Source organism: Channa argus, chromosome 3 (assembly GCF_033026475.1).
Source record: "Channa argus isolate prfri chromosome 3, Channa argus male v1.0, whole genome shotgun sequence".
NCBI lineage: Eukaryota > Metazoa > Chordata > Actinopteri > Anabantiformes > Channidae > Channa > Channa argus.
Genome location: NC_090199.1, coordinates 12693267 through 12720830, shown reverse-complemented (window position 1 = coordinate 12720830; position 27564 = coordinate 12693267). Strand labels below are relative to the sequence as shown.

General features: G+C 40.5%; 1 protein-coding gene across 1 annotated transcript; it reads right to left on the bottom strand.

The window, feature by feature from the left end:
* Positions 1 to 262: 262 nt before the first annotated feature.
* On the bottom strand, positions 263 to 27564 carry cxxc4 (CXXC finger 4). Its single transcript, XM_067499632.1, has 3 exons — positions 27012 to 27564; positions 24102 to 25040; positions 263 to 1542 (listed from the first exon to the last, which is right to left on the bottom strand). Exons 2-3 carry the CDS (start codon positions 24924 to 24926, stop codon positions 1498 to 1500), a joined length of 870 nt encoding a protein of 289 aa, XP_067355733.1. The 5' UTR covers positions 24927 to 25040; positions 27012 to 27564; the 3' UTR covers positions 263 to 1497.

The following is a 27564-nucleotide window of genomic DNA, read 5'->3' as shown; positions in this document are numbered from 1 at the left end:
CCCCCGTGCTCCCTCCCCAAGTGCATTCCAGCATGACAAACCACATGGGATTTCACAAGTCCTTTAAAGTCTGCTGCCTCTGGGAACCACTCTTCTCCATGCAACATTTTAGTATTCTAGGGAATACGTGACTGGGGAGGCAACCAGTGCTGTTAGATTTCTCCCTTCTGCTCCTGGTTGTTATTTCTGTTGATGCTTTGCAGGAGGTAAAAACATAGGAAAATGTTATTTTATCAGGTGACCAGTCACTGATTTCAACCCCTCAAATACACATCAGGTGGATTTATTTTTCTCTTAATCTTTGCTGATTACTCCAAATCAAGCATTTTCTGTCAATAAGTCTTTAACTGAAGTCAATTTTTTTATTATAACACATAAAAGCATCACAACAACAATATACAAATTCTTAGTAATCTTTAAAACCAAAACACATTTACACATGCAACAATAGGGTTTAAAGACAATGAGTAACTTATTTAATAATTTTCATTTTTGGAATGTGTTAACGTTTTTGCAGGAAAAAGGACCATTGTTTGCTCTGCAGGAGAAAAGTCCAGAGTATGTCTTAGCTCTAGAACAACATCCGATATGTCAAATATGCATACTGACTTGTAAATCATTTGCATGTTTTCAAAATAACCTACAATTACTGTTAAATGGCATTTTTCTCTACCCTTTAGAAAGTTAAAAACCAAAGTGAAAGAAATAAGGGTTTGATGACCTAGGTGGTTGTTAAAAACACCTTTGAGAATATGACCTCCAGACAGCAGTCAGACTCATAAACGTCTGAGGCTGTAACAATCAAATGACGCCCAATTAGATTTTAAAGAAGCGCGGCTCACCACACAAGACAATGTGCCCTGTTCTGCAAGTGAGTCCACTCAGATGAAGAAACGCGTCAACAAGCCCGTCACAGAAGCACCGCTGCCGTCCTTCGTGTTGTTGCCCTCGAGATGCATTAAACTGCCAGCGTGGCATTTAAAACTATGGTTTTCAGATGAAATAAAAGACAGAACTAGTGGATAATTCAGTTTGATAAAATAATTGAAAAGTCAACAGAAATGAAAGGTTGAAGAATAATTAACAGAACAGATTATTGCTCCAGAGTAAAGTGTGTTGTGTTTTGTTATTTCGTCAATCCATGTGGCCTCTTCTGTTTGACAGATTCACTATCGTTGTATGATTGTCTGTTGGAGTCCTTTACATAGGGTTGGCTGTGAACCTACAGCCACAACACTGAAAACACATTCATAGACACCAAAAATATACATTATGATACTGTCAAAAGGTACAATAATTACACAGAAAAGGAAATTACAGAGTTAAAACAACACCGTTATTTTTCATTTATCTTTTTGTCTGTTCGTTTTTCCTTCCTCATCCTCTCCAAATGTGTTGGGTGCGTTGGGTTCTGTGAACCCATCAATGGCTCCTGACAGAGTCAAGAGTCCCACGTGCCCCCCAGCTGCTGGATGAAGGCAGCCACAGCTCGCCTCTCTAAAAGAACCACCGAAAAGCTTCACCGTTGTTGACTGGCGTCCTCTGTGGGAGACAAAGTGTGAAGGACAAATTTTAATTTGACGCTTTCCTTCTAGCAACCTCCAAAAAAAAAAAAAAAGAAAAAACAAATTACAGACATTTTCAAAAGCCAGTAATCAATAATATTAGGAGCAGCGGTGGATAACAGAAATTTGAAATAAAATGGACATTAACTAAAGTACAAATCCAGAAGAGCACTTAAAACAGCTATAAAGCACAACCACCAAACCAAGTATTTCATCAAAGAGCCAGCCAAGGTGATTACATCCACGCCCCACCCACACCCAAATAATCATTACGCTGGATGAAATATTCAATACAAATTCCCAAGTAGCAACAATGAGGCATTTAATTACTGTGAGTTCTAGCTGCAGTGAGGGGGAACAGTACATCATTTCAATTTGAGCCCAAGCCAGCAGCCGCCCCTCTTCCTTCTCCCCAAAACCTCATTGCCAGATTGGCAGCCTCTGCTTTCCGAATCTCATTTGGAAGTCAGAGACATAAAATACTGAAGTCTCCTACCAATCCCCATGACCAATTAGCACGTTTTTAGAATTTTTTTTTTTTTGCTGTTGACAGGGGGAAATGGTGCATAATCACAACTAAAATCACTTTAGTCTGAGTGGAGGGCAATTTGACATTTTAATACCAAGTGTCATCTGTGGCTCCTTAAAGGCATACTGATGGGTACTTTAGCACCAGACAGGCTCCTACACACAGGCTTATACTGTTTAGGGACCGTTGGTAAACAGTATTTACAGTGCACAGTAGAGCTTGGCAATAATTTAATATTAGCATACACAGTCTTTTTGTGAGATTACGTTGTAGATCGAAATGGCATAGTACTGATTAAAATGAGCATCGGTTTGATTTTTTTTACATGTAATTTTTCACGCATTTGCATAGTTGTGACATACCAGCATTGGTCAGCTGTAGTAAATGAGTCATACTGGCTGTACAATGAGTATGCATCATGCATTTTTGCTGTGACAAATACAGTTAGCCTTTTTTAAATTACAATTGGAAAGTTTTAAAGTAAACAGATGTATATAACAACGGGATTAGCAATAATTCATTGATATGTTTATATCATATTTGTGACCAGCCAAGTATGTGAATTAACATTAACAAATTATGTTAAAACAAGTTATGCTGTAACAATTATTTATCCTTCAAAACACATTTACTGTTGCCAATTCAACAAGACTGTTTCCTAACAATGAGCTCCCCATGTACAGAGCCTGGCTTCGGGTGAAAATGTTGCAATGTGACACCAAAATGGCGGATGCCCTTTCTTAAGATGGGACCAAAATGGCGGTTGGTGTAACACAATGGTGTGCTCTAAACAGTCAAAAATGCTAAAGTTAAACAATGGGCTTACAGCAGTTTTGTTGGGGCTAGGCAAAAGAACATCAGGTTTAGGTGTAGATACAAAGTTAACACTGTTATGGTTGGTAAAACGAAAGTGAAAATCACTGCTTACTTAACATCACATCACATTTCATGCTGCACAAGACCCATTGCAACAACATTAATAACCAAAGTTTCACTTAGAACTTGCCTTTCAGTCTCTGTGTGAAAGTGCTTTGTGAACTATCCACAACCTCATCCTCTTGATAAACGTTTGTGGGTATAAATGCTATGTTTACCACAGCCACTAGATGTAGCTGAACTGTACAAAATATCTTTTAGTCGTTTCTGGATCCTGTAAAATACGACTATGAAGGTTGTATCTACAAATTAGTTTTATAAAACTTCATTTATAGCGGTTGAATTGTTGCCATCTTTGGTCCTTGATCTCGGCTTAACGTGACAGATTGTTTAGTGTATGTATTGTAGTTCAATCTCGTTCTCTTTCCCAAGGCATCAAAAACGGTTGCTTTGTGAAGTGCTTTCGTGTTGTATATTGACACTAAAGAGACTGTACCCCTTTGTGTTGGCATGAGACACATGGGGCTGTCAGGCGAGTATAATAGAAACCCAGGCATGTCAATATTTGCAGCCTAAAGCAATGATGAAGTATATAAAGCCAAAAGTCTGCCTAGGGAGGAGGCCAGTGTGATTGGATACAACAAGACACAGGCCTTTCCCAAAGGAGACAGAGACTTGAGTCCAGTATGAGAAGCTGTGCACTTTAATGATGATCTTTCCGCTAAATCGTTATCATAACAGGTTTTTAGGTAGGTAATGTTTTGACTGTATGTATTTTTGTTTTTTAATTTAACCATGACCTGAGTTTTTGGTGCCTAATCCTAATTCCACACTGAAATAAATAAATCTGAGATGATGTAAATGTAGCAATTCTGTGTTATTAACAATAAGTAATGGAGTTTGTACATTAACTTTAAAAAATATTTTAAAAATATAAAAAAAAAAATTAAAATTAGAAGTTAATCTGCATTTGTTCAGAACATAAGACATTGGGCCCTTTTTTCTAAAAAAAAAAAGGTTTTTCAAGTAATCCCTGGCAATCTTTTTAGGTGGACTCCCACAGCAAGCCATCATCTTGTTGATTTTACTCTGTTTAAATAAAACTGCCTCTGCAGTGGGCAGGGCCACCACCTACTGCTCATTACCTGGATCAGGTGTATTTAGTGAATCACAAGCTGAAAGATACCAATTCACATTGTCTTCGCCCACTTGACCCTCATTGGAGATAGTATCTTGAGATGGCATCACTGAATACACCTGACCCAGGTAATCAATAGGCAGGGCAGAGGGACCTTGAAAACCGGGAATGAGAACGCTGTGCAAGATGAGGATGTGAACCAAAAAACATTCACCAAGGTTCATAATCTCAAGGTCATCTTGCAAGCATAAAAGCCATTCAGATAACAATGAAGGTATTTACATTAATCTCTGCGCGATCCAACACGCAGGCAGTGACAACAAATGATACGTGTACTGTCCATATGAGATGGCAAAGGACTTAATTAGGTCAGTACTTGATGGCTTGGGAGGTGTCATTATCTGATGCTGTTGATGAGAACGTGTTGGTAGATCAGTGAGATATGACATGGCTTTACTCAACCGGTAACCAAAAGCCTGATGACATAAAAGGAAACAACAATTTTATAAATGGATGAAAAGTGGTCTCCAAACACCTCATGTTACAACAGTAACAACTGTGTTGATCAATCGATCATCCCTGAATAAGCTCATTAGGTACAAATCAATAGATGAAGCCTTACGATTTAAAACATAATTTCTCTATAGATTGGAGCCAGTACCAGGTCAGCCTCACATACACATCTACTGGTTCATCACCACACTAATTTTGGATCCATACGTCTTATGTACAGTATGTTCACACCCCATTAACCAATTACTATTATCCTTCCAAGCGAATAAATGACAGACTCATAACAACATCATTACTGATTAAAAATCATGGATGCAATGAAACACCATCATGTTTTAAAGGGTCAAGATGTTCTCAGAATTTTTTTTCTTTGTTTTTTTTTAGTATAATTGCAATGAGCTATTGCCTGCCTCCTTAATATACTGTAGGTCCAATGGATCCTTGATTACAGCCAAAGCAAACAAGGATGGGAGGGCTAGTTTGAACCACAATGTCTTTGTGAGGTTATTTTCTCCTGTGCCACTAGAAAAGAAAATATTTCAGAAAATCTGTCTTATTGATTAATTTTAAAGAGTTTGTAGTGCTCTTGTAAAGTTACCATGTGCTTAAAATATGTTGTAGAATTAACTTGTTTATCCCACTTCAATGTTGTTTCCAGCTGTCCCCATGATAAAATATAAACTTGTCCCTGAGCTCTGGATGAATGTGTCATGTGACCACTTCACACTTATAGATTTTCTAGATATTCTTTGTATCACGGACAGTTCTAGATACACAAGACTTGAACTATTTCAACCCTTTATTGTATTTTGTATCATAATTTCTCGCTCTATTCATACTCTATAATAATGCCATATAAAATGGGCCAGCCTGGAACTGAAACTTATTTTGTTAAATCACGATCACCTACAAACATCATGCACTTCACACTTGATGCACATCAGCAGCAACAATTGTTTGAAACAAATGTGGATACTGGTGCCCCACTGGCTAACAAGTAACAGAAAAATGAGCACCAGTGGCAACATACTATCAGCATAAATACCGATACTTAATTTAAGAAGACATATGACATCCTCATGATATTTCTTTCGAAGTAATTTAATGACATCTACACTGTAAATATAGAGTGAAACAACAGTGAAATTAAATTTGTATCCCTGTTAAATAAAATAAGGTTAGTGATGCTACCTGATATTTGTAGCAAAAAAAAAAAAAAAAAAGAGCCAAAGACAAGAACTGTGGAGGGTGATAAGACAACAGACACATTCCTTACAAAGAACAACACTGATCTTCAAGAACATCCTGCAGAAAATATCAACATGTCTGTCAGAGCACTATGACATGTTTTCTTATTAATGCACAGGAAAGACTGCACAACATGTGTGTGCGTACCCGCCAGATGTTGTGGAAGTTTGGTGCACATCCACTTTGGATATGGCACATTCACAGGGGTACTTTCAATCCTGAGTTCTGTGCTCTCGGTCTAGAACACAATGCTCTAGGAAGCAGAGGCGAGAGAAAGGGGAGGTGAGAATGTTTATCTTGATCCATATTCTCACATTGATCAGTCCCTAGTGGAAGTGCGGCTCGCCAGAGACAATAATGACCCTGATCTGGGCACTCGGCATGTCTCTGTTTTGTTAAGTTCCTGCGTTATCGATCCAGTGGGACTCCTGAGTGCTGCTTGGATTCACTCCCAGGCCTCCTCGCCTCAGCACACTGCAGTGACCAGGCACAAAGAAGGCTCAATTAGCACAGCTCTGCATTGCCTGCTCCCCCACCTGCATGCGCCTTCAAAATCACTCCATCAACCGCCAGGGAGAGTGAGGAAGAAAAGACACAAGAAATACAGAAACAACCAAGGGAGGGGGAGAGGTGTAGAGGGATAAAGTGGGGAGGAAAAACAGAGGAGAGAAAGGTGGGGAGGAGGTAGTGTTACACCAGGGACACGAGAGCAACACCAAGGTTTCACCTCAAATCAAGACGCCGTGGCAGCTGCTCAGCCTCGCGTCAACACTGCTGCCTCTGCAGCAGAGCATACATAACAACCTGGCTACAACGACACACCGAGGAAAAGACAATTTCCCGCTCTGGCAATGAATGCACACGAACAAGTATTGAACTGACTGGAGGAGAAGGGAGAGATTTCTCTAGACCTCAAATTAACCCCACCACACCGCCACGCCAGGCAGTGTATTCTATGTGTGTCTGCCGGTGGCTTTCTGTGATAACAACACAGTAAAACTGACATGTGGTGGAATAATTCTCTGCTGATTCTGGCGAGGCAGCGCGAGGTCTCTGGGCAGCCATGACACCCTGTGATCCTAACTGAACCTGGCAGGTGCAGTTAATGGTGAAGCCACGTCATCGGCTGATTGATACGAAGTGGTAGAAAAACAGCGCTGGCTAGAACAGGATGGTGAATCATAGTCGAACCAACCGGACTAAAGCCGAGTCTGTAAAGGCAGCCGTAACCTCTGCAAAAGGACACATCAAACATAAACCTTCAGTCACAATCTTAAAGATCCAGGTGAAGGCAAGTTCTTCCTATCTTTTCCACTCAAACAATAAAAACACATGAAGGGTTCCTCAAACCCACCAGCCCTGCTCTGCCCCTGCCCCTCCTCTCCCCAGCAGCCTTGGCGTCACACTGCGCTGGGGCCAGAGATAAACCACTCAAGACGATGAGGATGATAATGGCAGACGCCGCAGTGCCTTAAAATTCAATCAGCGCAGGGACGTCAATGTGGATGAGTGTAAAAGTGAAATATGCTTGCCGGCGTGTGTTAAAAGATGCTACACAGGGCTCGCAGAAACAACATCAGGCGATGAAGAGGACGATGAGGGGAAAAGCAAGAGAGCAGGAGAGAGAGAGAAGGAAAAGCAAGAAGGGGAGAAGAAAAAATGAAAATAATGTGTCTCTACTACTTTGCTTCCCAGCACAATCCCACTGGCATTCTGAGCAACCCTACTTTAACCACAGACTGTGAATAAATTACCCTTTTGAACTCGGGGTGATTGCAAATGTGCCCTGGTTTCTCTTGAGACATGTCTGGCACTAACCCTCAGCTCTATGCTCCCAGCCAGTCTTGTCACAGAGCACCCCCCCCCCCCCCACCCACCATTTGCTCCCTCCCTTTAACACAAACTCAAAGCACACACAGACATGCACAACATCATAAAACTTTTAATTTGCCATAATTGCTGGTGGAATTTTTATTTTTTTTCAGCCAACTACAGACTCCTCTTCTTGGTCTTTCTTTTCTGTCTAGGAATTCTCAAGAATTTCATGTGACGATGAGATTAAAAACTATTTGTTAGAGATGAAATGGAGAGGGAATCCTGGAAAAAATGTGTAGCGGCAGCAAAATCAGAGTAGATATGGAAGGGATAGAAGCAAGGGCAGAGACACCGGGGAGATAGAAAGGCAGGAGGAAGAGAAGTAAGAGACAATTGTTCACGGTGGACAGGCAGATGCATCTGGGGAGCGTGCTGATGTGTTTCTCAATGCTCATTATAACACGTGGCCCATACATTACCCTGACAATACCCATTATTTATTCACTTACAGACCGGGACACTGGCCACTTTTCATAACCACAATCCTTTGGATGCGGCTCTAACAGGCTTTAAACAAAACATATATAAATACCACAGCCACCCGTTATCTATTGACACACACGCGCTCCAGCTAACACTGCTTTATTGACCGGATACTGACAGTTTTTAAAAAAACACAATTACAAGCACTTTTGCCACCACATCGTGAGTGAATGAAATTTGTGTGTAAACAATTTCATGTTTTCTTCTTACTACCAAGGCCTTATGCATTTGAGGCACTTTCAGAGAAGTTAGGTCTGCTGTAATTTCAATATAAACCAACATCATATTTTGAAATGACTTTGATCATTTTCTGAAGAGGCAGACAAAACTAGGAAGAGACAGGAAAGAGAAGTAAGGAAAGAGCATGTTTCATCAGAGTCAAGGAAAGAGGACTTTGAGACCCAGCCAGACATTCAGGGCCAGTCTCCAGGTCTAAGAAAGAGGAGGGGGGAAAAAGTTTCAGTGGTGCAGTCAGCTTTAACTGATGTGTTATATATTGCCTGTCACTTTATTCTGCAGGAATATTGGGGCGTTGCCAGGCTCAAACCTGGAAGGTATAGCAATCCATCATCTGTAACATTACCGGAACTGGTGGGTGGGGGTTGAAATCTCATCTTGAAGCTTGTTGCCAATATTCTAGCCACCCAGTGCCGTTTATAAATGTTACCTCTCCAAGGCCGCCATCATGGACAAACCACTCATCTACTCATCCACACACCACCGCCTCCAGTCCTGCATCACAACACCGTAACGCAAACAGACTCAACTTTGCGCACAAGATTAAATATTCAGTACAGCCTGGATACTGTGTACTGTACAAATATGAGCCCTCAGAAATATCTTCTGTTAATAGTGATTAATGGGCATGGTCTTTTGAATTAAATGCGCACTTACTGCGTTTGAATCCTTCTGCTTTGTGGTTTACTTGCTTGCTCAAGTGTCATAGAGACACCAGATTTTGCAAGACCTTCATTGATTTTAGCCAGGTAATATTGAACACAGTCCAGTGCTATTACAAAGTAAAGTTTCCCCCACTGTAAAACACAATATTTCAAGTTATGGTAAATCTAATAATCACAACCACAACAATCAGACATTTCTGTCAGTGCAAGGATCCTCTGGACTTTGAAAATAAGGAATGGTAGCACTGTATAGAACCTAAGTTTTGCAAATAAGCTTTTGAGCTTACTCCAGCACATTCACAGAACATCAGTGTTGTTCATATGCAAGTGTTGATTATGATGCATTATTACATAGAATAAACATTAGATATCAACATCCCATTGTTTCATATGTCACTTTCTAGCCATCATGGCCACTGCAACAGTATTAACATGAACTTGAGAAACGTCAATACCAAAACCAAAAAAGACACCAAGAAGTCAAATTCCCCTCCACAGTTAGTGAGTCAAGCCCATAATCACAATGCTGTAGTTCCTGTATACTGTATATATAACAGCGTCACCCTTTCCTAAAATAATTTTAAAAGTTAAGTTCAGTTATTGTATTTATATGGCTCAACGCCATATTCAACAGAAAAAAGCATTCTATCAATACTGCAATACAGGATTTTGAAAGATTCCTCTGAAGTGTAAGAACACAGAGGTCACATACCTCACACGAGAGTATGTATGAGGTATGTGAACTATGGTACCAACATTTAATAACTAAAAGAAATCCTATGATTTTATTACTCATTATTTTATTACTTTCACTTAGCCCTAACTGACTCATAATATCAGACAATTTATAAAAAAATTAATAAATAGTACTTATTTTTAATCTGAATTTTTCTCCCTTAAAAGAATGTAAAATCAAACTATAGGCTATAATACAATTTTGACACACAATATTCAATATCCTATTTTTTTTTTCCATAGATCATCAGCTTATTAGATTTTTCATGGAGGAATTCAAGTCTGAGATATGTGCAAATTAAGAGGAATACCAAACACTATACAGATGGTTTCCTCTTAACAACATACATATTCAAGTAACCTTCCCACTTAAATATTTTCACGGATCCTATGCACAAAGAACTCAAATATACCAGTGTCGTGAAAGCATTCCAATACTAAAATACAGCTACAATCTTTTAATTCAAGGCCCAGCCTTGCACCAGGCATCCATTCAAGCAAATCAAGCTAAGTGTAGTGCGGATGTTTGTGAGTAATGAGGAATTTGAGAGTTTTTTGCTGACTAGGCACGTACGGACTGAGGGTGGTGAAGGATAGTATGATGGTGTGCTTAAGAGCTGTGCCTGGGAGAGGCGGAATGGTCACAAGGGGGAGATTAGGCTGAGGGGCAGTGAAGGAAAACCAAATCCATCTCCATCTCAGAAACATCCTAAAGCAGATTACTTACTTCAGTGGGAGAGGAGGAGAGAGGAAGGAAAGAGAGGGAGAGACAGAGGAGCAGAGGAGATGGATGAGAGAGGAGAGGAAGAGAGAGAGACCAATTAGCATAGATGCAATTCTGGCACAGTCCTCTGACTTGATATTTGACCTTCTGCTAGAGTCTTGCCAAATAGTGTCTGAGAAGTACAGACGGACCATATGGCAAAGTGCTGCTGGAGGCTGAGTGCAGCGTGACTCCAAACCTTCGTATGCTAATGGGGGAATGTAATTACAGTGCAGTATTCCTGTAGGACGTATATTTTACCAGCCCTCCATAGGAGTGGATTTGCAGCGAGACAGGCCAAGCCTCAGTGACTTCGAAAATGCACTTTTTATCAAACAGTCAGGTAGCCATTAAGTGGACAGTGAAACGGAACAAGCCCGGTGTAACTGGAGCAGCACTGCAACATTTTTTATTTTATTTACTTTTTGCAATTGTTGCAACTAAGCAACCAATGCTGTTTACTGTATATATACCGCATATTGCAAAAAGCTAATTTGCAGCTCTTGTCACTCATTAGACTTTTAGATATGACACTGTATAAGGGAGTTAGTACGTGTCACTAGTAAGTGCAACACCTACAGTCTAATGCTAAATTAGGGTAAGTCCAATAAAACATGCATGAAAGAAACTGCTGAACTGCAATCTGCTGCTCTCCTATGAACACACCCCGACCTGTGATGTCACAGCAGATGTTTTCCAGCAGCTGCCAACGGCAAAACACCTGCTGAGCCTGTGACATCACTAATCAGGGTGTGGCCTGTGGAGCAAGACACAACCACTGACAGCAGTGCTGCACCACATGACACAGGTCCAGAATCTACTTGAAGTTTAGGTAACACATGAAAATAAGCAAAAAAAATTTGTAATCAGAATAATTCTTCAGGAACCGTTTAGATACAGAGAAAAAACTTGGAGGTAGAGTGAGGGGAATGGCATGCAGCAAAGCTCGATGGCTAGAATGGAGCAGTAATTTTAATTTACAAGCAGTATAGGAGCATGCTATGAAAGGTTTTTAACACACATTTTTAATAAATGAATTTACAATATCTGTCAACAAATAAACATTTCCTGTGATTTTTTTTTTTTATTATGACTGTGTTTCACCCGTTTGTCCCTCAGTATCTGTTTAGTATCCACTCATGGTGGCAACAGAATGACTTAAAAGTATTATATTAGAAACTACATTGTTGTTAAGGCAACGACAAGGGGCCCAAGCCAGTGTCTTCTTGTGTCGGTCCAAAGTCTGATTAAATGCAAAGGGTTGTGTCAGGAAGGCCATCCGACGTAAAACAAATTCCAAATTAAACAATCGAATCATGACTTCTGAATCTGACTTCCATACTGGATTGGTCGGGTGAAGGTAGAGGTGGCAAAGGCCAAACAAAGACCATATGAGGACTTGTATGCTAGGTTGGACAGTAAGGGGGGAAAGGTGGGTTTGTACAGATTGGCAAGGCAGATAGAGAGAGAGAGAGAGATGGGAAAGATGTGCAGCAGGTTAAGGTGATTAAAGATAAGGATGGAAATGTATTGAAGGATGCCAGGAGTGTGATGGGAAGATGAAGGAGAACTTTGAAGAGTTGATGAATAAGGAAAATTAAAGAGAATGGTGAGTAGAAGAGGTGACTGGTGTGAAACAGGAAGTAAGTAAGATTGAGAGTGAGAGTAAGAGTGAAGTGAGGAGGACATTGAAGAGGATGAAGAGTGGAAATGCAGTTGGTCCTGATGACATACCTGTGGAGGTATGGAAGTGTCTAGGAGAGGTGGCAGTAGAGTTTCTGACCAGTTAGTTTAACAAGATCTTGGAGAGTGAGAGGATGCCCGAGGACTGGAGGAGAAGTGTACTGGTGCCCATTTTTAAGAACAAGGGAGATGTGCAGAGCTGTGGCAACTACAGAGGGATAAAGCTGATGAGCCACATAATGAGATTTATGGATGTAGTGAGGGAGAAGGAACATGAAGGAACATGAAGTTAGTTGGTGTGAGAGAAGAGGATGCAGATGAAAGGTTAGATGGAAGTTTAAACCAGGCACCAATACAGTTTCCTACAAAGTGTGTTTGACATAACAAATAAATTGTATTTAAAGTGGTTTAATATTTACAAGTACTATAATAAAGATTTCCGTGAACAAGAAAACAAGGCCTTTCCCCTTTTAGGGTTTGCACATAGGATGCGCTGATAGTAACACTAACTCCATATCTCTTCAGGCCTCTCTCTACCCTATAACACAGAATATAATCTCAGACAATCCTCCCATACAGTGTGCAATATCTAGGTTAAAAAGGAGTGACTTTCTGCCTTTGAAGTAGACACCATGCCTCCTCCATTTATCATGCATGGAAAATCCCTGCCCACACAGACAGAGCCTGAACCAACCCACATAGGAAGAAGCTGAGGCAGCACTCTTGGGTCAGAGGCTACTGTCTGTAGCCAGGATCACCTACCTTCTACTAAGTACAACAGTGCCGGCCTTCATTTCAATTAGCTTCACCTAAGTACCCTTGTCCAAGTAAAGCAATTTTACACAGGGGCTGCTACGAAGCTAACGCTCCTCTGGGAGCAAACCCGACAGCAGAGAGGCTTTCAGGCGCTGCTGAGATTTCAGGAAAACAAAACAAAGAGACGCAGTGGCGAGGTCAATTGAGCTTCGAGATGAGAAATCTGAGCAGTGTGAGCAGGAAGAAGGGCAGGCGTTGTAGGATGGGAGTGGGGAGGGGGCTTGAGGGGGAAGAGGAGCAGGACACGCGTTTGAGTGTGTAGATACCTGAGGGATCTGGTATGGAAATCCCCCATTTCTCAGCCAAGTTACAGCCCTTTGAACAGCGGAAGACGTCAGCAAGCACGACGAGAAGCCATGTGGGTGTAACGAAGCGAGTGCTAGGTGAGGCAACGTGCTGCCAGTTCTCTGAAATGTTAAATTGAAATGCAAAGTAGGAGCAGGCCTTCTTGTTTTGAGCAGCTTTCTCTGCATCTGTGTGGGAGCCCTTAAACTCAGGTCTATACACAGAACCCTGCATATTTACTGTAAATACACATAACATTTAGACTAAGATTAGAAAATACACACAGCTAAAGTTGAATCATTCATGGCACTCAGGTAACGGAGACAAATCACTCTGTGAATCAAATTACGTGTGTAACAAAATATTTTAGTTTAGTAAATGAGGTTTTGAACATGCTTCCAATTTTTCTGGTTATGCTTATGAAGACGCAAAGGATGCTGGTATCGACACATATGCGTGTGGACCTAACTCCCAACAAGTGGTCCAGAGAACTGGACACTAGACAGATACTCCACAATAGTGCTACACGTTGGAAGGACCTATTTCAGTTGGTTCATTTTCTTTATTGACAATGTTTGAGAACTACTTAACTACTTGATGAGAGTTAAGTGCAGATGCCCCCTGTCTTTTTTGATTATTCATAGCAGGACAAAACATATTCTGTTGGCCACAAGGTGACTCTTAACATAAGTTCAATCAACTGGCAAACTTAAACTATGTCCCATTAGGTTTTTCAAAGATGTTATGTGTAACTCCAGTTTAAATGCAGAATGCAATGAATCAATCAAACCATTTTAAACCTTTTTGTTTGATAAATTAGTACAAAGACAAGATATCAAATGTTGAACTGAAATTCTTTTGAGATCATTTGAAACCTTTTTTGTTTGATAAATTAGTACAAAGACAAGATATCAAATGTTGAGACTAAAAGTTTTGTTTGTTGCTAATTCAACAAACTCTACAAAGCAAACAAACAAAAAACAAGGTCTTTAAAAAACATATAAACTAGGTCTTTGTGATGAACTATAATTCTTTTGGAAAATTATGGGCATCATGTGATTCGCGCTGAAGATGAGACAGGCCATCTGACTTGTTATTAGAGCATAGTTCAAAACCTAACATAGTAGTGTGGGAATGCAGTGTGCACAGCATGGCTAACCTGCACATCTGTGAAGCCACCATTATTGCTATATAAATATATTGTATATACATTGATTTATATATTTTGAAGCAAAATATGCTGCAGAGAATTGGAAATATAATAACCAGGGATGGGACTAATTTTGCTTACAAAATGAAAGCAGCTGGTCTGTTCAGCTTCCAAAAACTTTTTGCTAAAAGAAGAGGTGGTGCAACACAGTATACAAGCCCCGTAATACACGTTCTTTTTATTTGCATTTTACAAAATTTGGGGTTTGTAGAAAGAAAATAACAAAACTCTTAAACAAAACAAAACAAAACAAAGCGAGGTCAGCTCTCTAGGTACATAGAGAAAATATCACTCCAAGAAGAAAAAGAAACAAGGATTTAATTCATCTTGTCAGAGTCATAAGACTAATGTTCCACCTGAAGAAACCTAAGAATGGCAAGCCTTAGTTAAACTGGAAAGTGAAACTTGACGAAGATGAAAACAAGAGTGATATTGTTAGAAACACAGTGGGCAATGGTGTGTAATGTGCTAAAGGCTGCATTTAAGACTGAGCTAATCCAAGCACACTCCCCCCCGCTCAGTCATTCCAGCTCCACAGTGATCAGATGGGGAAATTGGTCACAGTTTGTCAAAACACAGATTGTACTTTGAGCACATCATTTCTGTACTCAACAAAACGCCACAGACAGATCTTTCAAGGAGTGATGACAAACTGCGGACAGCTCAATGGTTTATCAGTTGTGGGGCACAAAGAGGCTCTCCACTCAGGAATGAAAATATCCACCTGATGTCATCAACCGGGCCATCATAAATCCTATCCTTAGCCTGGGGCTGACTTCACGCCTCTGTGACACCTTCTAACCCCAGGGTTTCTATCAGGAAGAAAAAAACTTGGAAATATCTTTCTGGGCATGGTGTCAGATGCTTGCCATGAAATATTCATAATCTGAGAGCAGAGCCACAATAGAGGAGGTGGCAGCATGTGAGGAATTGACTTGCAGAAACTGAGACGCAGCCACGTTGACCGATTTCTCCCATCACCAGTTGTCACTCACAAATTCACTTTCACGTCAGTTTTCTGGGATGAATAGCACAAAGCCATCTGTCATTTACTGACTTTTAACCTACAGATAGAACTCATTAGCGCAGAAGCAATTCTGTGGCCCTGTATATTATGATTCATCTATTTACCAACTAAAACAAGGTGAACAGAGTGAATATAGGTGATACAGTGTTTTATTTTACTTTTACAGCTCAGCATTGTAATCAAGTAGCTTCACAAGGTAATAACAATTAAAAGCCTTTTGTTTTGTTCTTACATGTTTTAACCAATCAGCTGTGCAGAAATCCTGTATATGGGTATGGTCCATCTTCAAATCATACATAACACATCTCTAATATGGAATTCAGTATACTGTTTGTAAAAACAGTCCTTCATCTGTTGAATGCCACACAAATGTATTTTTAATATATACAATAAAATGTACTAATATACACTCAGAAATGCCTGTACTAAACTGTACCTAGAATTACTGGCAATGAAGTGAATATGTACACATTGTAAACAATGGCCTAATACAATTCACACTTCTTTAATTCTTCCATGTGTGGTGAGGTTTGCCCATAGGCAACGTGGGCTGGTTTATAAAAGAAATAGACTATGCCATCAGAAAGCAGCTCAGAATGAAATTAGTAAAATCAAAAATAGCACATACAGATTAAGTAACTGCTGAAGCGTTGATGTATTTCTTAAGTGTTTGGCCTATTCAAAGATAAAATAACCACTGACTCTATATAAAACCTCATGGACTGAAAAAACTTTTTATGCAAATGCTTTATGTTTAGTTCTGGACTCCTTAATTTACTAGTCCACAATCAAGCAATCCTTGGCCACCTGCTTCAGAGGTTATTGTGCCATTTCATAACTGTTATCTGTTGTTATCATCACCATAAATATGGGCCACAAGATCCCTGGTCCACATGCTAACAGTCTCTATTATGTGTTGTGATGTTGTTTGGTTTACACACCAAAAATAGGCTCAAAATGTGGAGGTTAAGTTTAAAAAAAGACTTTGGTTTAGGTTAAAATCCAACAACAACAAAAAAACATAACCAATTGGCACTATTGCTCCTGTCATAAATACTATAGCTGCTTGATGATACATTTTCCACGTGTATTGATGATAACAATGCTGATGGTTGTAGGTGGCATATAACTATGGTTGTGGTAACTGATAACTTTGCGTTCAATGACGTGATACGTTGTCACAGTGAAGTCTTCACTCACCAAAAACTGTCTAGTCAGTCTGAGTCATAGTAGCAAATATTAGTAGGGAGAGATTTGAGGTTTGAGGTCTGTCAAAGAGACTGGTGACAGAAAGTACAGTAAAAGTGTAACTGAAATACAAGTCACGATATAAAAAATATCCTCAATACCCAGGGGTCAATGCTGCTTACCTTTGCCATAATTGATGGACTGATTTAAACCATAGTAATTCCACTGTCTTTATCTATTTGTTCCTTAACGTAACTGTAGAATGTGAGTTAAATTACAGAAAGAATAAGCAAAATGTATTTACTGCTAAATGAGAATTAGAAATGTTGCACGACCAGGCCTCATCTGGCCATTGCACTCTGTACAATTGTGCTTGAATGAACTGAATGTATGGCTGCAAATAAACGAAATGCTGTGTTTCAAAAGGGCCTTATTTATTTTCATTTCAAAATCAAATTTTGGTCTCTTCCTGTCTTGTCCCTGCATTTTGCAGCCTACTACACATCAGCATTTTCCTTCTGGTGCGCTGTGTAGTTTTCATGTCCGGATGTGACGGGAGTCTGGAAAAACTTTTTTTTTTTTTTGCAATAGCATGGATAACCACTGGTACAAACTGACAGCAAACATACAGTATCTATATACCTTAACAGATGAATGAACCACACTGACACTGGTTATAGATAAACATCCAAACTGACCAAATGACACTATAGCTGGTGGCTAAAATCAAGTAGAAAAACAATTTTGAAGCAAGAATTTTCTATTGGTCTGCAATTTCTCAACACCTATGCTCTTAATTGTATATTTTGATATCTAGCATCACACAACCTACGTTTGTATTAAATAAACAGATGAACATAAAACCACAGAGGTTTTCTAGCTAGGTTGAACCTTATCTTAACCTTATCTTGGCCAATTGAATTAGATTTGTTCTTCTTTATGTTTCACACATGAGAGTGACACAATTTTCATCCAGTAACAAAAAGGAACAATCATGTGACTGCAGTGTTCTATATATGAAACAGAAGCATCACAAAATCACCAGGATAATGCGTTATACTATATATTTTACTCTACTGTATGAATATGTGTAATACATGTATGATTTAACACAGAGTAGGCAGCTCTATGGCTATTCAATAGTTCTGGTAGCTGATTAAAACTGGGAACCCTGCGTTCAAGAACTCTTAATTAAAATCTGGCTTTTAACATCATTTTAATATGGAAACGACTTTGCAAAAAAGTACTAAAACAGATTGATTGTAATATTAGAGTCAAAACATAAAATACATGCAAAAAATCAAATAAGTCAAGAACTCATCATTTTTATGGAGAACAAAAACCACCTTGTTGCAATCCTCTAAGCTCATTGCAATCCCCTGATGCATTTACCGAAGACTTTTCTCTCACACTTTTTCATACAGGCGCTCAGTAATGATGAGATACCTTTTAACTTCTCAGCCAGAGTCAGCATTAATAATTTATTCTCAACTGTTTAAATTTTAAAGTGCCACACATTAACGTCCTCCTGCACCTGCTCTTTCACGCTGTCCACCCTCCACTGGGCTGCTTTTCTACCCCCATCCTGCTCTCCCTCTCCCTGCTCTACAATAAAGACAATGACAATGAGTTCTCTTTCACCACTGAACCAGGAATGTTAAATCAAACAAGGGCAGAGGGGCGACAGACCACATAATGTAAGGGCATCGTCTGGACGCCTCAGATTACGCTTTGGCCTTAATTGGTGGCAGTGGCAAAAATGATGAATTCTTTAACAGTGCTGTGAGGTTGTGCATTCCCGAGCACTGCAACGACCTAAGGAGGGCAGCTTCTCTGTGCAAATGGAAGCTGACAGAAAATCCACATGGCACGACCAATCTAGAGGAAAAAGGCCTGACAATGAGTAAAGGGGCCCATGTTCTTAAGTAGCTGAGGGTAGCTTGCAGGGAAGATGTGTATAATTAAGCGGTCTGCATTGTGGTTCAGATGGCAAAATCCTATTGTCTTGACAGGAGCTTAAGGTTGCCCTTTAGCTTGAGATGTGCAGCAGCACATGGCCTGATTTTTCTTTTTCTTTTTTACACTCCCCCAGACCTCTGCGACCAAATTAATCTGCTGTTTTAAAGCTTGAATAAATCTAGTAAGTTAGAAATCTGCAGATCTAAAGGCCGTTTGTCCCTCAGGCTTTCCTCTGCCTTTTTTTTAATATCTTTACCCCCTCTCCTTTGCCCATGGAGATTGGCTGGGAGCACTCAGTGTTATCTCCATGGAGGCAAAGGTTTGGGGGAGGGGGTGAAGGCCACAGATTTGTCCTTATCTATTCTGAGCACACCTAAAACAAATTAGACCTGGCTGCCGTTGCTTATTTGGCTCCTGCGCTCTCATTAAGGGGCTGAATCCAAGCTATTTTCCTCAAGGTCCTGCTTCCTACCATTTTGGGCCTTGTCTTTTATCACAATAGCAAAGGTTTCTAGGCAGCCAGGCCACCTTTTCATCTCACCCATTTCATGTAGTCATATCAACACCACACAAAGAACAGAGGGGAGAAAAAGGACATCTTCTTACTGTACAATGCTGTTTTCCTGCACATGACTTGATGCAGGCCTTTGACATCTGTTAATTAAAAGGAGGAAATCTGTTCAATTGGATTTAGTTTTGTCCCTTTTCTGCATTTTCCACATAGTGTGCTGCTAATGCTACTAATCTAATGGGCACCTCTGTGGATGTTGTTATTTCAAGGATGTTTGCTTTGTTTTTGCCATATTACGAATGCAAAAATAGAAAAGACATTGAAGTCACATTGCCCCTGTCAATATAGTTAACAAGCCAGTAAAATGGCACTTGAAATCCTACAATTTTGACAACCTTATGAGTCGATCGATATGTGTAATGAAGGATTACACGACTTTAGATGCCTAAGAAAAAGTGCAGTCTTATGATCATTATAATATAGCATATATCCACACGTTAAATGTTTTCAAAATCCCATTAGAACTTACACTCAAAATACAGTATGATATGTGACCTATGTCTTTTGCCAGAAGGTTCTCTCCTGGTCAGACGTTTGTGACATAAAACCAATGCCTTTGTTCTCTTGAATGAGTTCATTTATGACTTATTATTTTAACTTCTGATTCGTCTTTTGTAAATGTATAAACGCTGTATTGTTGACCTACATTGTTTATATTTTATCCGAACCCTAACACCAGAGTTCTGCAGTTTTGGTGTATAGTCACATTTACATTTATCAAATAAAGGCAAAATACACCCATTCAAATAAAGACTTATAATTTAAAAGAACCTGCGCCGATTAGAATAATATGTATTATGAACTTTGAATATGTAGCAGAATTAATTGGTTACATCATGATGCATTACAAAGACAACATGTTTTACTTATAAAACTAATTTAAAACCGGGGTGTTACTACTGAGACGCTTGTTGGATGCTCAACACAAAGTACATTGACAGTGGTTTCCACCCTGAGGGCTGGAACACCCACAGGATCCTAATATAATGCTGGAGGGCAAGATGATCAGAAGAACAAAAAAGAAATAAGCAACATTATGTGTGGGTTTTTTGTATTGTTGTGCTCTAATCTTTTTTTTTTTTTTTGTGAATACTACCATGTCTTCAGGCCTAAAACAAATCTAATGAAACAACCAAGACAATGGAATCATATCCACACTAAGGCCACAATCTGTGATGAGACAGGTGCTGCTTCATTTTAAGAGGTCACAAGGCAAAAAGATTGGGAAAGGCTGCCTTAGAAAATGATAAGGACATATGGATGCCCTCACACTTTGTGAGGATTAGTGCTGCAGAGTTAATCAATTTGTTTAGCAGCAAGCATAGTGGCTGGCAAGCATCACTTTTACATCTGCAAAATTTAGAAGAACTCTAAAGCCTTTTTTATGAGCCTCCCTACAGAAATGAAAGTAAAGTTGAAGTAAACAGGTGAGGTAAACATAGGCAAAGACATAGCTTTCCCACATATGAGTATTATTGCATTTGAAAGTTAATGAAGGACCTTTGAGCCATTGGAGCTCAAGCTATGCAAAGGTAACTGCTCGGGAAATGTTAGGTTAGATGAGATTCCTCTGCCAGACTAATCCATCCTGGAGCCTGAGAGCGGCACGGAGACAGAGAGAGAGGGAGCAGAATCTTCTGCAGAACAGCACAGAAGTGACACAGGGCAATTCTCTAGGGCCTTGCATTAGCGCGCTAAATTAAAGGGGGTATTAGATTAAATTGGCTCTCCGATTTCAGGGGTGTGAGTAAAATTCTGATTTGCATTTTCCACCGCTGCTTAAGATATAATTAGTTCAGGGTGATTCCCATGTGGGAAGCACTGACAGCCAAATCTAACTGGCTGCCATTAGCTTATCGTCTCTTCCAAGGCAAAAGGTACACTCGGCTCATGTCTGGTGTGTGCGTTTCTTTGTTTGTGAGTAAGAGCAAGAGACAGAGTGAGAGCCAGCATGGGTAGGCTGTGCATTTGATAAAACTCACATTTCAGCAGCTGATTCATCAAAACCATTCAAATCACACTGAACCGTGGGTGACCATTAGCACCCTTTGGAAAGTGGCAAAAAAGATCCACTTCCTGTTAATTTGCAGATAAAAGTTTGTAAAACCAAGAGCACATATTCACACCTCCAAGACGTCTTTGAACTCGGCATCATTTCCGTGGCAGAAGGTGCACCTATAATTACAGATGCAGAGTCAAAAACAACAATTACTCCTGTAGAAGTACATAATATGAATTGCTGTAGTCAGTGAAGGAGCTTTTAAAAGCAAGTGTGGATTTGTTTTAGGGGTTTTCACACACTTGGTAATTCTAACCGTCTTTGCAAATGGATGTTTTCCAACAGTCAGTCTAACCATACATAATGAATATGAGGCTAGCTTCCTGGACACCTGTTTAGGGACACCTGTTAGTACAGGATATTATGGAGCCAACTTTAAATGAGATTCCAATGGACATTTTTGGAGTTTACACAACTAACCCCTTACCAATAAGCCAGCAGTGACTCACTTTATATAACCCTGGTTTTCCCATCACTCCCCCTTAACAAGAATCAGAGTTTCCCACATTGTTTGTCAAGCCACAAACTGTATATGTGTTCCCGCTCAATACAGCAGGACAAGGTAGTACGAGAAACATTCAGACGCATGACACCAAGGTTACTATTGCACCACCAAATCTAAGCAATCTAGATACGACGTGTTCATATGGCTGTTATCATGCCACTGAATGGCGAGTTCTCATTTTATCGAGTCGAGTTATCGAGTCATTATCAGCTCATAGTAATGGTTTGGCTGGTTTCACCTTCTACCCATTGGCACATTTATTTATAAACAAAAACTGTGGGAAATTCTGAAATTTAATGATTATAGTAAATATGACAAATGCCAGAGTTGGATTTGGTGACACAATAGCCTTAGCCTGTAAGCAAGAGACCGGGGTGGATGGGTGGGTGGCCAAACCCAGACACCAGTGTGTGTTAGTTTAGGCAATTATGTTTCTGTATTTTAACCCACCCCACGATCATTTACTAACAGTCTCCTTGTTCAAAAGTACTGCACTTATTGTGCTAAAACTGAACGACATTGCAGAGCATAATATCAAATTATATTATGACCTACTGAGCGCACTAACATCTGGGTCAGGTCGTTAACCCATTTTAGAAAACTAGATTTTTAGAAGTTGTTGATATAGAGATTTTTTTGCAGTGCAGCATCACAAACTTTGGGTTTAATTAATCAGTAGTGTTATATGTAAATAACAGACCTAATGTTCACAGTTTTTTTTTTCAGGTGCAGATTAGTAAAGCTTTTGATGTTCGGGGAAGTTATAACATTTTTATTCAGAGATGTTAGTTGTGGCTGGCATACTGTAAAACCAGGACTGAATTAAGAAAAAAACGTCCATAGATTGTCGAATACACAGCACATTATGATGATGAGAATCACACAAATAGATAATAATATATTATGTCACATTGAACAACGAATTGCTGAAAAATAACCTTCCGAATTTCATTCAGGTGCAGTTTCACTTCCTGTAATTTCCTGATTATTGAAAAGAACCAGGAACAGTCAAGTGTGATATTTACATAAAAAACAATGCAGCCAAATGAACATACATATTATCTTAAAAAGCTAATTTAATAACTAATTTAAAAAGAAAATATCTATGATGAATTGAAACAAGAATCAGATAAACCGATGGCTGGAATTTGTAGCGAACAAAGGAATCCATACATAGTGTTTTTCCATAAGTAGATTAGGTAATATTTTCTAATTAGCCTCTGTCTCCTCTTTGCCTAATCACTTAATTAATGAGCGAATCATCTGGCCCTCAGGTTGCATTTGTTGGTGACTCATCCATACCAGCTCATGTTAAACGAGTGAACAAGTTCAGTCTCTCAGGGTAAAGTAGAACATATTCACAACTTTGCCCTTGATAACCAAATGTCAGCCAGTAAATAAATCAATTAAAACAAACCTTTAAAATCAACACTGCCCTCTGATTGTGTCCTAATGAAGCCTCTTGCTACTTGTCAATAAAGCCAGTTTAATGTTTTTTCTCGTCTCTCTAAGAAGGGCGGATTATTTCTGCTCCTTTCCTGATGTCTCATAACCTGAATTGATCTATAATTGGACATAATGACACAAATATGATATAGAATGATTTCATCTGAAGACCACTGTATATGCACAATCAATTCATACAGGATCAGAGAGGATGAATCTGGGTGCTTCACTCCTCTGGCCACACAAAACTTGGGGCTTGTTTTGAGAAACGCCAACAGTAGCCCTGCCATCACTCTCCCCATCTCTTGGTGGTCGGAGGCTGAGGCTTTGTGGGATATTGATTCTCCCCATCCAGAGACGGTTTCCATAATTGGTTAAAATGACCGGGTGCAGAGAGGGATGGCTCTCTGCTGAAAACCATTTCCCAGCTCTGCTTGGAGCTGAGCCAAGCTCGGGGTTGTTCGGATGCGTTCCAGCCCCAGCCTGACTGGCAGCAATTAGGGGTGTCTGAGCCAAGCTCAGCTTGCGCTCCGCACAAACACCCCTAATTACTGCCAATTAGGCTAGGCGGGTAGGCAGATTTGAGAAGCCGGGGGGATGTTCAGGCATGGGTGGGCATGGAAACAATTTTCAAGGGCTTAGAACGTGACTGGATGAAAAGGTTAATGCTTTGGAGTGCAAGGGGATAATAACAAAAGAAGGGGAAGCAGAGCCCCGATTCTCACCTCCAGCGATGAGCCTGGCTTCTTCTTCAGCTCCTCACATTTCCTAAATTTGCAGATCTGGTGGCCCGTTTTGCGGTTCCGACAACTGCTGCAGACACCACAGTTGATTAGCCGCCTGCAGGGTGCACAGACCCCACACCTTTTCCTTTTCTTCTTCGCTGGGTTTCCACTGGATGCCGAGGAATTATTCTGTGGGCAGTCTGCCAGATTGGCAATTTGAAACGCACTGTCTGTAACGGCTGCTGAGGCTGCGGGGGAGTGAAGGGCTGTCATGACGATGACCCCGGGAGGTAATGAGATGCCCCCTAAAGCCGGAATAGCGGAAAAAGTTCCAACGCGTTCTGGGAGATTCATTATCTCTGCTTCAGCAGCACCGCATTTCAGCTTGTTCATGCATTCTCCTGCTAAAGGTCTGCAGTGTTCGGGGGATAAGGTAGAGAGGAAATTATTATTTGCCATTTGCAGCGTCTCTGGCGGAACGCCAGGCTTCCCTGGCCTCTGGGAGTCATTTCTATGCATGCTGGTCCTATTAGGGTTTATTGCCGCTGATTTCCTTCCCCAGAGCATGGCGTTATCGCAGTTCCAAGGCGACATGCCAATTCTAGCACTGGGAAAAATGGGCGTTGTGATGCGGGCAATCTTTGCAGTCTGTGGAAATGCCCCATTGGTTTTATAAAAGTTTGCAAAAGACCTGTACCTTTCCATTTCTGCGTTATAATCCAAAAGCTGACTTAATCCACCATCCTGAAGATTATCCTTTTGTAAAAGAGACACATCTGCGTTCTGTCCGTTTTCAATGCAAAGAGCATTGTTTATGTTAGACATGGCTGAGGAATGGATGTCAGTGTTTAGGCGAAGAGAGTGGGGTTACAGTGGCCTTTGTCAAACTGAAGCTGGTTATGAACAGTGTTTTACCATCCTGGTTTATCTTCTCCAGTGCTAAAGGCAAAAAACAAACAAACACAAAAACAACAGTTACACATTAAAGAGGCCAATGTTTTCATTCTAATCAGATTTCATTTCACTGCTTCAGCTTTTTTTCTGCAGATAACAGCTGAACATTTGAAGAATCTTCTGGCACATTGCTTATGCTCTGACGTTTTCTAATAGAACCATCACAAATAGTCAGAAGTGATCTTCGTCTGATGATAGTAACGTGATAGCTGTGACAGTCCAACATGTCATTATTATGATGGGGAGAAGAATTAGCATTTTTCAAAAAAATAAAGAAATAAATGCCACGCACATTTTTTAGATACCTTGTCAAGGAATTCTTTCTTATTTTGAAGAAAGTCCAATGAGCTACTTAACAGAATGAATAAATACATTTAAATACACACCAAAACATAAAATATTCAATTTCCACTCCAAATGAACACTTTTTTGAAAAGTTAGAGAGGGGTTCAACAGAATTCAGAATATGACAGACACAGAGATTTTTACTTGGGGCCTGCACCATATTTAAAAACAATCTTCTTCGGGCTCCAGACAGAGCAAAGTTAAATGTTTCATCTTATGAAACTGTAGAGTTGACCCAACACTGAAAACATGACTGTGTCTAACCTCTCAGGAGCACCTGGGATTCATTCATGACCAGTGCTATTATATGTACTCAATGACAGACCACATATCCACTGGTGAATTTACATCCAGATCGTGGAGCAGACCAACAACAGCGTGCGCTGCCTCAGGATGGGATGTGTGTGTGTGTGTTTGTGTCTCCAAGTGTTTATAGGTGTACATGTGCATGTGTGTGGGGGGTGTGGGTGCTCCATTTCCTCCATTTCCTCTCTCACTCTCTCCAACAGTCTGTCTGGATTTGGTTTCCACAGATAAAAGCCCATTAGACACATCTCCCCCTACTTCCATTACCTTTTTCTGGGCTTTCTCTCTTAATTGCCAAAGCTGATCCATTGCTGGAACACTAAAGCATTTCAAATCACTTCCATGGTGCTACCCAGCAGCTGTCTCAAAAAAAAAGAATTATAAATATGCTCACATGGAACTGGAGTGATCGCACTGGGTGGCATTATTAAAGTCCTCTGGATGCTGAAGTGCATCCCCTTACAAACATGCCCGGGCAGGTAACTATTTGCTTTGTTAGCCTGAAAATATCACATTGTTTCGGTAATACAAGCGCAATATTGTAACAATGGATACATTTTTGGAAAGAAGACTCTAAACAGTTAACATGCACTAAAACATCCAACATTGTTTAATTTAACCTGTTGTTAGTATTTTTTAATTGTGATGGCACCAATGTGAATCCACCTCTCCACCATCCCTACCAGATCTAAACAGTCAATGTCGATGTGGCATCCAAAACAACCCGCAGCCACCGGTAAACAAAACCTCCCTGGCTTAATGATCAGCCCTCCTCAGGGTCATTATTACTTAATCAATTCACCCCTGGAGCGAAATACGCAGCCAAAGGCAATCAAGTCACGGACATTGATTTTCAACCTGTAAACAAAGTTTAGAGAGACAGAAATGTTCAATACTTGGAGCTGGAGAGAGACACGCAGAGAGAGGGGGAAGGTGGGGAGGTGGGGAGACAGAAAAAGGTGCGAGAGGGAGACTGAAGAAAGAAAAGTAGAAAAAGCCACGTCCGATGACGAACCATTGTGCCGCTGCTGCACCACGATGCTATTAATTACACTTAGTGTGGTCTGTGGCAGATATTCAGATCAAAGGTCACGCATAGATAATCCCAGGACAGTAGAGCGGAACAGCAGTGGAAATAACCTCCCCAATAATTAATCTGACATCGCCTGGATCACTTGACAGTCACACAGGACACAAATGGGGAGAGGAAAAAGAAGGAAAACGCATGCAAGTGGACAGCAAAATAAGGATGGACACATATACACACACACACGCACGCACGCACGCACAGAGAGCATCACCTACCGAGTTCCTGTTGAGAAGAGCTCCCAAGATGCTACCAGCCTGCGACCGCGTAACGGCACATTACCGCGAAGCGATACGTGGGGGAAAATAACGCAAAGATGCGAGAAGACGCACAGACATATGCTGCCGGGGGAGAGCAGGGCGAGAGTGTGTGTGTTCAGGGCGCTCAAAACAAAAGGACCATTTTTATCGACTTTCTTATCTCGTTAGGGAAAAAAAGGTCGGAAAGTGCATTAATAAGCCAAAGGCTTTCGTAGGAAAAAAGAGGGGGAGAAATCGCAGAGGGGGTTAGGTGTTTCCTCTCCTCCTGATCCGGGGGTTGTATTGTGTGTCTGCCTGGTCTCTGCTCAGTCCGTGTCTCCTGTCGCTGTGTGTGGCTGATTGGTGCTGAGGTGAGGAAGCAGGGATGTGGACACCTACTGATCATTGGCTGGAAATTACTATAGAAACACTCGGGAGGTGGGAGGGATGGCTGGCTCAGGGCGCCCTACAGGGAGAAAAATATCTACGGGAAATAGTGTCTGCGTCTTGCACCCTTACACTGCTGTTTTCT

What these genes read in the sequence shown, in the direction of transcription:
- cxxc4 (XM_067499632.1), bottom strand. Translation starts at nt 24,926, where the DNA reads ATGTCTAACATAAACAATGCTCTTTGCATTGAAAACGGACAGAACGCA. An exon ending in AGCCAGGCTCATCGCTGGAG is followed by an intron (nt 1,543 to 24,101) that starts GTGAGAATCGGG and finishes TGTCTCCCACAG; the next exon opens with AGGACGCCAGTCAACAACGG.